This window comes from Lissotriton helveticus, chromosome 9 (assembly GCF_964261635.1).
Source record: "Lissotriton helveticus chromosome 9, aLisHel1.1, whole genome shotgun sequence".
NCBI lineage: Eukaryota > Metazoa > Chordata > Amphibia > Caudata > Salamandridae > Lissotriton > Lissotriton helveticus.
Genome location: NC_136070.1, coordinates 543936032 through 543949344, shown reverse-complemented (window position 1 = coordinate 543949344; position 13313 = coordinate 543936032). Strand labels below are relative to the sequence as shown.

The window sequence follows — 13313 nt, the reverse complement described above, 5'->3', positions numbered from 1 at the left end:
ACTCCGACGACGTAATCACGGCGCCCACGACGGACGCGGAGCCGCAGACGACGCCTACCGACGCGCAAGGGTACTGCTACGCAAAAATTTCCGGATCCAGTCTGACGCCTGGGGATATTCTAAGGTAAGGAATCTAATACTAACTAATGTCTCTTACAGATATATCGTTACACAAGTAGTAACTTGTGCATCTATTCTGATACAAGCATGTGAATCTATGAAAAATTGAATACTGGAGAAAAAACTAGTTACTTACCTGTACACTATGGTTCTCCAGTATTATCTTTCATAGATTAACATGCGCCCGCCCACCTCCCCGTTTCTGCTAGGTAGACCACCTTTTATCTCTGGTTTCTTACAAAGCTCACTCTTGGGCTGTTGGAAATCTGAGGTATGGTGGCTCTGCTGGAATGGTGTAGGCTGGTGCTGGCAGCTGATTGGCTGTAGTTTGGGCCACATAATGAGGAGGAGAGGTTACCTATTGTTTCACTACTCTATGGTTTCCAGGCAGTTTTTACTTCTACTGCTATGGTTATTCTTTTACCGGGAGACTCCCACCATGACGACAGGGAAGATCCAAACATGTGAATCTCTGAAAGATAATACTGGAGAACAATAGTGTACAGGTAAGTAACTAGTTTTTTGTCAGAGTTGTAAGGAAGAAAGATATGTTTTTTACTATGACAAGTGACTTTCAAGATAGTGTAAGCATCATTCTTGCTGTCCCTTTTGGGACATACTATGCTTGAACAGAGGGATTTGTATTTGTTCTTCTCGTGATAGAAACAGTTTCCAAATATTAGAATGGTATCTTTAGTAAAGCACATGTTTTTGTTCAGTCTTATTAAATGCTATTTAGGAGTCAGCTCGCCTTCATCAGCAGTCAATACATTTTTCATACTCTTATTGACCCTTGCAGCTAGTACATCGAGAGCTGGGGATGCTGCAGGAGCAAACACCTGGACAATGGATGGAACAGCTGCCGGCTCAGTTCCAGGGTTTCCTTTCCCACCTCCTTGGATGGGTATGCCAATGCCACCTCCCTTTGGTAAGTGAAAAGAAAGGGTTAGAATGTTTCTGGTAGTGTGCAGTACTATAAAAATCTGGTACCAGTTGAGTGCTGAGATTTATTGGTTTGAAGGCAGTTTAAATTCTACAATGTGTCATCCCTCCTTTCATTGTACAGGAAGTGACTAGATGAACCTTTTGTGATTGAAACAAATGCACACTAGTTATCTAGTTCTCTTTAGTAAAGACTTACCACCAGATCCCAGAATAACCCAAGGTGGTCCATGAAGAGCTCCATATGGACTAGGCTCCATCAGAAGATATGGAACATTATCACATTGTTTCTGTGTCCTTTGGTTATCAGGTTAGGGTTCCATAGGGCTTATTTCAGGGTAAGTGTGCTGTGTAGGCAATTGTACCTGAAAGGAATATGTTTCAACGAGTATCACTTAGGTAAAGGTAGCCTAACTGTTATATCCTCATTTACATATCGTAGACTCCTGGCAACTTGCACCTATACAGACCCAATATATTTTCTTAAAGCATTGTACTGAAGTGAGATTATTTTTAGAAATTGGTTGCCAGGTGTTTGGGACATGAAAATGAGTACACGCCAATTATTATGCCCTTATTTAACTGTTTGCATTCAGATAGGTTCCGCTCAGAAACATTTGTTCATATATAGCATTTCTGCTCAGGCCCAATGTAGGAAGCTGGCTCTTTACGATATATCAAAATGAGATACATTGTGTCAAGAGTCCATTGGTTCCCTTATGAGTGGACAGTAGGCTTGCTATGGCAATCCCAAGATGCTCTGCTAGGGGGTAGTGTGGTCGAGCAGTCTTAGACTTATCACAGAAAAGTGCTAGACATCTGAAAATGCACACAATGGTCAATAAATGAGACATGGCTCAAGAAGGAGGTCTACACCAATTTATAAAAATATAAGTAATATATATGTTTATGCAGTAGAAGAAAATTGTTCAGATAAATACTCTTTTAAATATGAATTCTTTAAAGTTCGAAAGTCGACACAGTGCAGTGTCTGGAGGCTGCAAAAATATCCTACGGGAGGAAAAGTCAATGCGGCATTCAGTACAGCGCTTACGGGACTCTTCTCCAGGAGTTACAGTGAGTGGTGGGAAAGGTCCAAGGCAATACCAGCAGAACACCAGCAGCGACACTTGGGTAGCCGGCTGCAGAGGTGCAAAATAGCATTGGGTGCCCAGTGGTTTCCTATGGAGAACGGTTGTGGTAGAAAGAGGCTGGAGGAGAGGACTGAGAGACCATTCCGGTGAAACCGAGCGGCTTAGATTCAAGCGATGTTGGGGGGACGTTGTGACACCTTTATTACTTTTTCCTAGGGACAATGCGCCGGGTGCAGAGTCTTTGGGGTGTCGAGTTTCTCCGTCCCTAGCTTTTGAGGGGGCCTGCCACCAGAGGCGGCAGGCGACGTCTGGGAGTTCACGAGTAGTCACTCCACAGTGGACAATGCTAACACTGTTGGCCCTCTTCGACACGGGCTGGGGGCTCGGGTGCAGTGGTATTTGGCTGAGTTGGGATTTGGCGGGGCTGGAGTCCTCTTGGTCATTTTTTTGCTGTCTGCAGGATACAGGGTACAGCGCTGATGTCCCCTGGGAGGTTTTCGTTCCTGGGATAAGGCTGGCAGGTGTCCCCTGTTTTGGGGACTCAGCAGCTGTAGGAAAAGTTGACTTTTAGTGCAATGGGGTAAGTCAGCTGGTTGGCCGGCAATGTTTTTGCTGTGTGACTTCTTGTCCATCTTCTTTCTTCAGGTCATCAGGATCTGCTCTTTTGGTGCCAGGGGCTCCCCTCAATACTGAATTTAGGGGCGTTAGGGGGGTGTAGGGTAGTAGCTAATGGGCTACTGACCCTTGGGGTCACTACGCCCCCTATATGACCACTTCCTGAATTCCAAAGTGTACTGTAGAACATGGTCACCCCCAATTTTTGCCTGGTAAATGTGATCTCGACTGAGTGCGTTGGGCTCCTGCTAACCATGTCCCCAGTGCCAGAGCTCTTTTCCAAAACAGTACAATGGTTCTCCCAATTGGCAACATTTTTAGCTCCCTCTGTAAGTCCCTAGTGAGTGGGGCCCTGGGTCCTAGGGCCAGAGGTACTAAAGAGGGTCCCTATGGGCTGCAGCAAGTATTGTGCCCCCTAAAGGACCTCTCACCAAGCACAAGCAAGACTGCCATTGCAGGCTGCGTGTCTTGGTGTAGACAAAAGTGAAAACACGACATGTCACACTTCCTTGTGTGCCATGTCCCCTAACACTGCGATACAAAAGGGGATGATGGACGGAGCGTTTGAGCAAATCAGACTCACCCCCAGTCAGCTGATCTGGGTTTAATCCATCACCATTCTTTAGCTCACTCCGCCACCCCAGTTCAGACATGGCCATATGCAAATCAGTTTGACCCTGTGCCTCATGGGAACAGTACAGCCCGAACTTCCAAGCCATGTCTTCCCTGGACCGGAAACAAGCATCCTGGGACTGGACTGTTCCCATGAGGCACAGGGTCAGACTGATTTGCATATGGCCATGTCTGAACTGGGGTGGCAAAGTGGGCTAAAGAACGGGGATGAATTAAACCCAGATCTGTTGCCTGGGTGTGAGTGTTTAATTTTTCAGATGCTCCGTCCATCACCACCCCCTTTGTACCGCTTTGTTCGCCATAAGTTGACAGGGTATGCTCAGACGTGAGTCCCTTGCTCACTTTGCCAATGGATTCAAGCAAGCCTGGCTGAAGACGGCTGTAATGCCAGAAACCGGTCCTAGGAAGCTTGTTTCCGGTCCAGGGAAGACATGACTTGGCAGTTCGGGCTGGACTGTTCCCATGAGGCACAGGTTCAGACTGATTTGCATATGGCCATGTCTGAACTTGGGTGGCAAAGTGGGCTAAAGAACGGTGATGGATTAAACCCAGATTTGTTGACTGGGTGTGAGTGTTTGATTGGTTCAGATGCTCCGTCCATCACACCTCCTTTTGTACCGCTATGTCCCTTAACACAGCATATACACTTTTTAAGTCCCCTCTATAGCAGGCCTGACAGCCTTAAGGCAGGGTGCTGAATATTAATATAACATGTGAAGGCACTCCTGCATGAGCAGATATGCCCCTGTGTTGGTCAGTCCCATTACTGCCAGTACAAGTGACCAGGGAAGCCATTTTAAAACATGTGCTCTACACTGGAGAAAACGAGTTCCTCAGCTACATGATGGCTTCACTGAAAATAAGGATGTTTGATAGCAAACATCTTGTATTGGTAAATACACACGGATTACAGTGTTCGATTTACCAATCCATGTATCCAGAGGGCACCTAGGGGTGCCCCCTGAAAACCTACCAGCCTCTGGTGTACTTGCTGTTCTGTTTTCTATTAGCCTGCCACCCGAGACACTGTTTTGACCTCCTAGGGTGAGAGCCTTTGCTCTCATGAGACCCAGGACAAAAGCCTGTCCGGGAAGAGGGTGTAACCCCTCTCCCACAGGATGATCTGCTAATTAGCCTCCTTGGGCCGGGTTGAGGGCCCACTGTATTTCAGAAACCTTGAAGGACTGCCTGCCTTCGAAAAAGATTCAAGTCCTCCCTTCAACAGTGGACCTGTTCAGAAGAAACTCCAAAAGAGAAGACTCTGTGGTCACCTGTGTCAAGGTCCCCCAGTACTCCAGAGCTTGAGTCTGTGGTCTCACCCCTCCTGGACTCCCCAATGTCGCCTGCAGCCTCTTCACGCAGGTCTCCTCAATCACGACTACTTGATAAGGAAAAATCAGACACCCAAGGACACCCCTGAACCGGTTGCCCCTGGGCCTTGAAGAGGGCCAAAGGTGTCCCTCCTTCCCCAAGCATCGCAAGGCCTGACCCCACTTGCTGGTTCAGCCCAACTGGCCGCCTGGCCAGAGCCTGCTGCCGCTTTCCGCAGCGACCAATCTCCATTGAGTCTAGAGGGGTTGGAAACTCACATTTTTATTGAATTTCTTCTATGTAGATAGTTTAAGCAACATCAGTCAACGACAATTTCGAGAAGTGCTCTGCTCCTAGAGAATGGTTTGTTCTTTGAGAAGAGGGAAGGTTTTCTGACAGGGTAGTGGTGCCAATTGAATGGCGTATGGAGCTGATGTAAAATCGGGTGGATGTGATATGTTGATGACATTTCATTTTCTGAGCCAAAATGAGTACCTGTCAGAGGTTCCCCGTAAAGGTAGAAACTTAAAAAATGTATCTTATGTTTCCTGTTCTCTTTGACCCTCTTTTTCCATTGCATTGCATTTATTCGACTATTTCTTATAGCTCCCTTGCACCAATAGCATATTTGGACACTTTGCAGAGAATTCATCACAGTAAATCTGAAGAAACCTCTGAAGAGAATGAATGCATTGTGAAGGAAAATAATGTTGCGGTCAAGAGAACATAGAATGTAAATGTAAATGTACAGGAATTAATATAGCGCAAATCACCAAGCGGTTTCTAAGCGCTTGCTTAGGGAACCCGTCCTGGTATTCCACTGTGAGATAACCCCGGCAGGGTATCCGCAAGGTGAAAGCCAGGCATCCCGCCGCGAGGGGCCATTGTGGAGATTAAGCAAGCTATTGCCCAGAGTCGCAGAGTGTGAACCCGTGAATCGAGTAGGCACCGGAGCGAGAATTGTCGAGTCCATGGACATTTTAGGACTCAAGACCCCGCCGAGCCGGGAATTGAACCCTGGTCCCGGGCTGACCTCTGCTTCCAGTTCTGCCTCCTCTAACCAGTGAGCCAGTGAGGACGATATTGCAGACCAGTAAATGTGCTGCAGGAATACTGAACACCTTTTAGTAGGGAATATCTGAAAGAAACACGTAGTGATACATTCCTTACCTTAGAATTACCCCCAGGCGTCAGACTGGATCCAGAATGTTTTTTCGTCAGCAGTACCCCTGCGTGTCGGTAGGCAGCGTCGGTAGGCTCCGTTGGCGCAGGGATGATGTCGTCTGAGCTATTGGACGCGTCCACGCGCGCTGACGTCCGTTCGTTCTTTTTCCACGCCAGCAAGCGCTGATCCGGGAAGAGCTAGTACCGCAGTCACTTTTTGACTGAGTTTTTCGAGGCGTTTTACCTCATATTTTCGAGTCGATCGACTCCTGGTGTCCTACGGATGCCCGGGTTTAAGAACTGTGGAGACTGTCACCGCATGATGTCGGTGACAGACCCACACCGCGTGCGTCTCTACTGCCTGGGGCGCGACCATGACCCTAAGTCGTGCCCCGACTGCCGGGCCATGGCGCCGAAGACTTTGAGGGTGCTGTCCCGAAAGTTGCTTGAAGTCCAGCAGTCGGCTCCGCGCCGGTCGAGGTCCCGGTCGCGTGGGAGGTCGAGGGACTGGTCGCGGAGTCGTCATCACCATTCTTCTGGATCTAAGTATTCGCACTCTGGGTCAGGTAAGTCGAAGAAGCATCATCGCTCTTCGACTTCCCGTCGCGCGGCCCGACTGAGGGTGCAGACGGTGCCACCCCCGACGCCTGCTCAGGTGCAAGAGTTTCTTGCTGCCATGGCCCGACCAGGGATCTGTGATCGGACCCCGATCGACGCCGGTTGACCTCGTGACACCTCCACCTGCGCTGACCTCTCCGGCACCTCTTCTGACGTCGCCCACTCCTCGGGATGACGTCTCCCCAAGGTTCAGCCCGGACACGGTGCCGGATTGACATCACCAGACGCGGATGGGGCCTTTTGTGCCCTATGTTCCACAGGCTTCTGAGGAAGCGGAGGAGTGGTAGGTGTCCTCGTAACCCTCTAGCACATGACTGTGCTGATGATGTGGACTAGGCAGAGGATTTGGGGGATGCCAGTGGACTTGACACCTCACCTGACGCTGGCATGCTGTCTCCTCCTACCGTGGCTACGATCAGAGGCGGAATCCCAGCTCCACATCAACTTGCTGGAGCTTCGGGCGATCCAGCTTGCACTGAAGGTATTCCGTTCTTCTGTCATGGGGAGGATAGTGCAGGTGTTCACCGACAACACCACTGCCATGTGGTACTGCAACAAACAGGGCGGGGTGAGGTCGTGGACCCTTAGCCAAGAGGCTCTGTGCATCTGGGCTTGGCTGGAACATCAGGGCATGTCCCTGGTGGTTCAACCCTTGGCAGGTTCCTTGAACGCCGGGGCGGACAAACTCAGCCGCCGGTGCATGATGGATCACGAATGGTGTCTGAACTCGGACCTGGCGCATGGTCTCTATAGACAATGGGAGAGCCTTGGTTAGATCTATTCGCCACCGAAGAGAAGAGAACGCTCAATGTCATCAGTTCTGCTCATTGGAATTTCCAATGCGGCACTCGCTCTGCGACGCTTTTCGTCACTAGTGGAGTTGCGGTTTGTTGTACGCCTTTATGACTATGCCACTTCTACCCAGAGTGTTGAAGATCAGGCTCGACCGGGTCCAAGTCATTCTTTTGTCTCCAGACTGGGCTTGAAGAGTATGGTATCCCGAGCTACTCAGTATGAGCATCGATCCTCCGATCCGTCTGCCTCTTCGGGAGGATCTTCTGTCGCAGCAGCGGGGGACAGTTCTCCACCCGTATCTGTCCAGTCTTCACCTCCTTGTGGGAAGATTAAGCGGCAGCAGTTGAGGTCTTTCGACTTACCTCCTGAAGTCTGTAACGTTATCTTGGCAGCCAGGCATCCCTCCACTATGATGGTATACGCCTGCCGGTGGAATAAGTTTGTGATATGATGCACAGCAAAGGCTGTGGATCCCCTTTCCACCCCTCTTTCAGAGGTTCTTCTTTTTCTTCTCTCTTTGGCCCAGCAGGGCTCTCTCTTCCAAGCCTCCTTTTCTCTCTGTCCATCTGGACAAAGTTGTTCTAAGGACGCGTCCTTCTTTTCTGCCAAAGGTTGACACTGCCTTTCTCATCGGGCAGACCATCACTTTGCCCATATTCTTTCCGCATCCCTCAAAAGAAGAAGAGAGGCTCCACCGTCTGGACCCAAAACGGGCGCTCTCTTTCTATCTGGACCGCACACAACCGTTCCGGGTGGATGACCAGCTCTTTGTTGTCTACGTGGGCGCCAAGAAAGGTCGGGCTGTGCACAAGCGGACCATCTCTCGGTGAGTCGTTCTGTGCATAAAGGCTTGTTACTCCTTGTCTAAAAAGGAGCCTCCAGTGGGACTGCGCGCCCATTCTACCAGGGCGACTGCAGCCACTACTGCCTTGGGACGCGGCCTTCCCTTGCATGACATCAGTCAGGCAGCTGCGTGGGTCTCGTTGCACACGTTTACCAAGCACTACTGCCTGGACAGCCAAGTCCGGAGAGACTGCTTTTTTGGCCGTTCTGTTCTCCAGGACTTTCTGGTGTGATCTTGATCCACAGACCTGCCATCGGGGTTGGTATTACTGGGGTATCTATTCTAAGGTAAGGCATCTATCACTACGTGTTTCTTTCAGATGCACAAGTCACTTACCTTCGGTAACGATATATCTGTAAGAAACAATAGTGATAGATTCCTTACCACCCCACCGATCCTCCCCATTCTGCGAACTGATTTCGGTAGTCAAGGCCATCCCTTTCAGGGCCCTAGTTTCATGGCACCAGTGGTCCGTTTCTTGCATGGCTCTGCGTTCCTGGCCCTGAAAGTCGTGTTCAGAACTGATGTCAGCCCGCGTGGGCGCGTCTAAGTAGCTCCGACGACGTCATCCCAGTGCCAACGACGCATGCAGAGCCGCACGACGACGCCTACCGACGCGCAGGGGTACTGCTGACAAAAACTTTCCGGAAGGTAAGGAATCTATCACTACCAATGTTTCTTACAGATATATTGTTACTGAAGGTAAGTAACTTGTGCATCAGTTCAAGAATGGGTACAATGGTTGAATAAATTGATTTTTTGTACGTTATGTTGAGAAAACAAAGCTGCAAATGATAGTTGCACTTGCTTAAGGGGAAAAGGTTTCAAATTTTGATTAGGTAGTTCCAGCTTCAAAAATTTCCCATCACCCTGTAATGTAGAGCAAAAGTTATAAACAACAGGCCTTATGCTGGTGTAATGCATTGCAGGGGCGACTGTATAGTTTACATTTAATCCTTGCTGTGATTGTTAGCCAGTGAAGATCATGGATTATAGACACCGGGTGGTTGAATTTTCTTACTGTTAGAAAGGCAATTCCAGGGGAGACAGAAGATGTCTGACTGCCGCCCCGAAACCCACCTCTCCGTATGGAATTGGCCGAGCGCCGTCGAGAGGCCTCTTTGGCGAGGCTCCTCTCCTACTATCGTAACAGCCGAGCAATCACACCACCACAGAGAGACACCACACAAGAGTAGGTTTAAGAGTCTTTATATAAGGAATAAAGGCAAGGTTCCGCAGCAATATGTAAAGGGGGATCGTGGGATCCCAACAAAGTCTCAATGTCCGGGGAAGGGGGTAGCGGGACAGTCTTGGTACCAGCTGGTACTAGGAAACCCTGCGCACAGCTCTCAATCCTCGAGCTGGGGGGTGCCGGGAGCCGCGTCAGCAGGGCTCCGAAGATGGTTCAACTTGGTCGAGCCGCGACAGCGTCAGCAGGGCTCATAGGATGGTTCAGCTTGGTCGAGCCGCGACAGCGTCAGCAGGGCTCATAGGATGGTTCAGCTTGGTGGAGCCGCGACAGCGTCAGCAGGGCTCGGCGGATGGCTCAGCTTGGTAGAGCCGCGACAGCGTCAGCAGGGCTCGGCGGATGGTTCAGCTTGGTAGAGCCGCGACAGCGTCAGCAGGGCTCGGAGGATGGTTCAGTGTAGTGGAGCCGCGACAGCAGGGCTCAGAGGTTCCAGGTTCCAGAGTTCCTATCAGGATCAGCCGCGACGAGGTCAGCAGGGCTTCGACTCCCAGATACAACTGACTTCCTGATCCAGGGCTGGCCCAGATATAGGACTGGAGTCCTTTGATGTCCGGACACTTGCGCCTGGGGGGCAGAGGGGCCGGGATGAAGGTGTCCAGACACCCAGCAGGGGAGTGGAGCCAGCGCCCAGGGAGGTCGGAGGGCGATCGATACCAGGCGTCCGGGGACGGCTGGAGGGCCATCGAAACTCATCTCCTCCGGGATCCGCCAAGTGGCCACTTTACCACCTGGGTTGATCTTGGTGCCACGATGTCGGGGCTTCGCTGGGGCCGCGGCCGGGGTCGGGCTGAGGCCACGTGCTCGGGACGCGATGGGCCCAAGATGGAGTCGGGCCTGAAAGGGTGGCCCGGGGTGGTGACCGGACCTGCAGAGTTGGGGCGAGCCGGGTTCCAGCGGGGGAGAGCCGGGGTTTGCCAGGGGTCGGCTCTCGTCGAGAGTTCGTTGAGGGTGGTGTCCGGGGAGCGACAGCGGGTCGATGGAGGGTCGATGTCGTCCGGGGCCCGCCATGTGGGAGGGGTAGGACCACACCAAGAGGCCGGGTCCAACACACGTCCCCTCCAGCTGAAGGCGGGGAGAGTCACCCATCTTCTTGGGGATTCTCCTCGTCGAGGCGGAAGAAGCGGGACAGGCCGTCAGCGTTGGCGTGGTCGTTGCCAGGGCGATGTTCCACAGTGAAGTCCATCCCTTGCAGGGAGATGGACCATCGCAGCAGCTTCGGGTTCTCGCCACGCATCTGCATCAGCCACCGCAGGGGCCGGTGGTCGGTCTGTACCCTGAAGTGGGTGCCGAAGAGGTAGGGCCGGAGTTTCTTTAGGGCCCACACAACGGCGAAGGCTTCTCTTTCGATGGTGCTCCACCGTTGTTATCGCGCCAGCAGCCGCCGGCTGATGAAGGCCACCGGTTGGTCAACCCCCTCGCGGTTAACTTGCGACAGGACCGCCCCGATGCCGTGCTCCGAGGCGTCGGTTTGGACCACAAACTCTCGGCTGTAATCAGGGGCCTGGAGCACAGGGGCGGTGCACATGGCGGCCTTTAGAGTCTTGAAGGCCGTCTGACACTCGGGGGTCCAGTGTACTTTCTGTGGTTGCCTTTTGGAGGTCAGTTCAGTGAGGGGCCCCACAATGCTCCCGTAGTCCTTTATAAAGCGCCGATAATATCCTGTGAGCCCCAGGAAGGATCGGACTGCTGTCTGGGTGACCGGGGGCTCCCAGGCCACGATGGCGTCAATCTTGGGTTGGAGAGGAGCCACCTGGCCGCTCCCCACTTGGTGCCCCAGATAGGTCACGGACCCTTGGCCTATCTGGCACTTGCTTGCTTTCACTGTTAGTCCGGCCCGCCGGAGGGCCGACAGGACCTCCCAGAGGTGTCTCAAGTGTTCGTCCCAGTGGAGGCTGTATACCGCAATATCGTCCAGGTATGCGGCACTGAACTCTTCTAGCCCCGCCAGCACTCTATTCACTAGTCTCTGGAAGGTAGCGGGGGCGTTTTTCATGCCGAAGGGCATCACCTTGAATTGGAAGTGGCCATCGGGGGTCGAGAAGGCGGATAGTTCTTGGGCCCCGGGGGTGAGTCCGATCTGTCAATATCCGGCCGTGAGGTCGAAGGTGCTGAGGTATCTGGCGGCCCCCAGGCGATCGATCAGTTCATCCGCCCGGGGGATGGGATGGGCGTCGGTCCTGGTAACGGCATTCAGTCCCCGGTAGTCGACACAAAACCGGAGCTCTGGAGGGACGCCGGGGGCGGTGGCTTTAGGGACCATGACAACTGGACTGGCCCAGGGACTGTCTGGGGGCTCGACCACTCCCAGGGCTAGCATCTTGGCAACTTCGGACTGGATGCAGGCCCGGACTCGGTCGGGAACTCGGTAGGCCCGGTGTCGCACGGGCGGGCTGTCCCCGGTGTCGACATCGTGGACACACCACTGCGTGACCCCGGGAGTGAGCGAAAACAGGTCCGCAAACTGCCCCAACAGCTCTTGGCAGTCCTGGCGCTGTTCGGGGGTCAGGGCGGAGGAGAGGGGAACTCCCTCGATGGAGCCATCTTTTTCAGAGTACTTCAGGAGGTCGGGCAGCGGCTAGCAGCAGGCTCAGCTCCGTGCGGGCAAAGTGAGGCTTGAGCCGGTTGGCGTGCAGGACCCGGAGGGGGTTCCTGGGGGACTCCATGTCCACCAGATAGGTGACGGGGCTCTTGCGCTCCACCACTTTGAAGGGCCCCGTCCATTTGTCCTGGAGGGCACAGGGATCGACCGGGGACATGACCCAGACTTGTTGGCCCGGCTCGAACTCGATGGACGAGGCGTTCTGGTCATACCAGCGTTTCATCTCCTCCTGACTGGCCTCCAGATTGGCCTCGGCAAGTTCCCGGAACTTCAGAGTCTTGTTCCGGAGGGTCAGGAGGTACCGGTAGACATCTGGCGGGGCATCTCGGACTGTATTCTCCCAGCCTTTTTTACCAGGCTGAGGGGACCTCGGACAGGGTGTCCATACAATAGTTCAAAGGGGCTGAACCCCAGGGACTTCTGCGGTACCTCCCGATAGGCAAACAGGAGGCATGGTAGTAGGACGTCCCATTTGCGGCGGAGGGGTTCTTCTAGGCCCTTGATCATCCTCTTGAGTGTTCTATTAAACCGCTCCACAAGTCCATTTCCTTGGGGGTGATACGGGGTGGTGAACTTATATGTGACCCCGCATTGTTGCCACAGGGACCGCATATACTTAGATATAAAGTTTGTGCCCCGATCACTCACGACCTCTCGGGGGAATCCCACTCTGGAGAAGATCCCCATTAGTGCTCGGCCCACCACGGGGGCCGTTATGGTCCGGAGGGGGATGGCTTCCGGGTAGCGGGTGGCGTGGTCCACCAGGACGAGGATGAAGCGGTGTCCCTGTGAGGTGCGGGGGTCCAGGGGCCCCACGATATCGATCCCCACTCGCTCGAAGGGGGTTGTCACCACGGGAAAGGGTTGGAGCGGGGCCTTGACTTTTCCCCCGCTCTTCCTGCTGGCTTGACAGGTCGGACAGGTCCTACAGTGATTGCTCACATCGTTGCGCATCTTGGGCCAGTAGAAGTGGGTCACCAGGCGGCTGTACGTTTTGTCCTGCCCCAGGTGCCCGGCGAGGGGCACGTCGTGTGCCAGGTTTAAGAGGAAGTCTCTGAATCGTAGGGGGACCACCAACACTCGGCTGGCCCCTAGTTCAGCAATTTTCTGTTCACTGTATAGGAGGTCGTGGTCCCAGTAGACCCAGTGGGACCCCAACGTGTCCCCGGCGGCATGAGCTGTTGCTTGCTGCCGGGTCCCCTCGAGGGAGGGACAGGTCTTCTGTTCCTGCCGGAATTGTTCTCGGGTGGGACCACCTTCCTGGCGCCATTGGCTTAGTTCAGGGATGTCGCCGAGCTCGGCGATGTCTTCGCGGTTGGGCCCTAGTGA

The 13313-nt window shown here is 53.1% G+C and overlaps 1 protein-coding gene across 1 annotated transcript in view; it reads left to right on the top strand.

The window, feature by feature from the left end:
* Positions 1 to 13313, top strand: part of SYVN1 (synoviolin 1) — a 252716-nt gene that overhangs the window by 204159 nt on the left and 35244 nt on the right. The window contains exon 13 of the mRNA XM_078660424.1: positions 920 to 1048. Within this exon, the coding sequence (XP_078516550.1) occupies positions 920 to 1048 (129 nt within the window). The remainder of the gene's footprint in view (positions 1 to 919; positions 1049 to 13313) is intronic.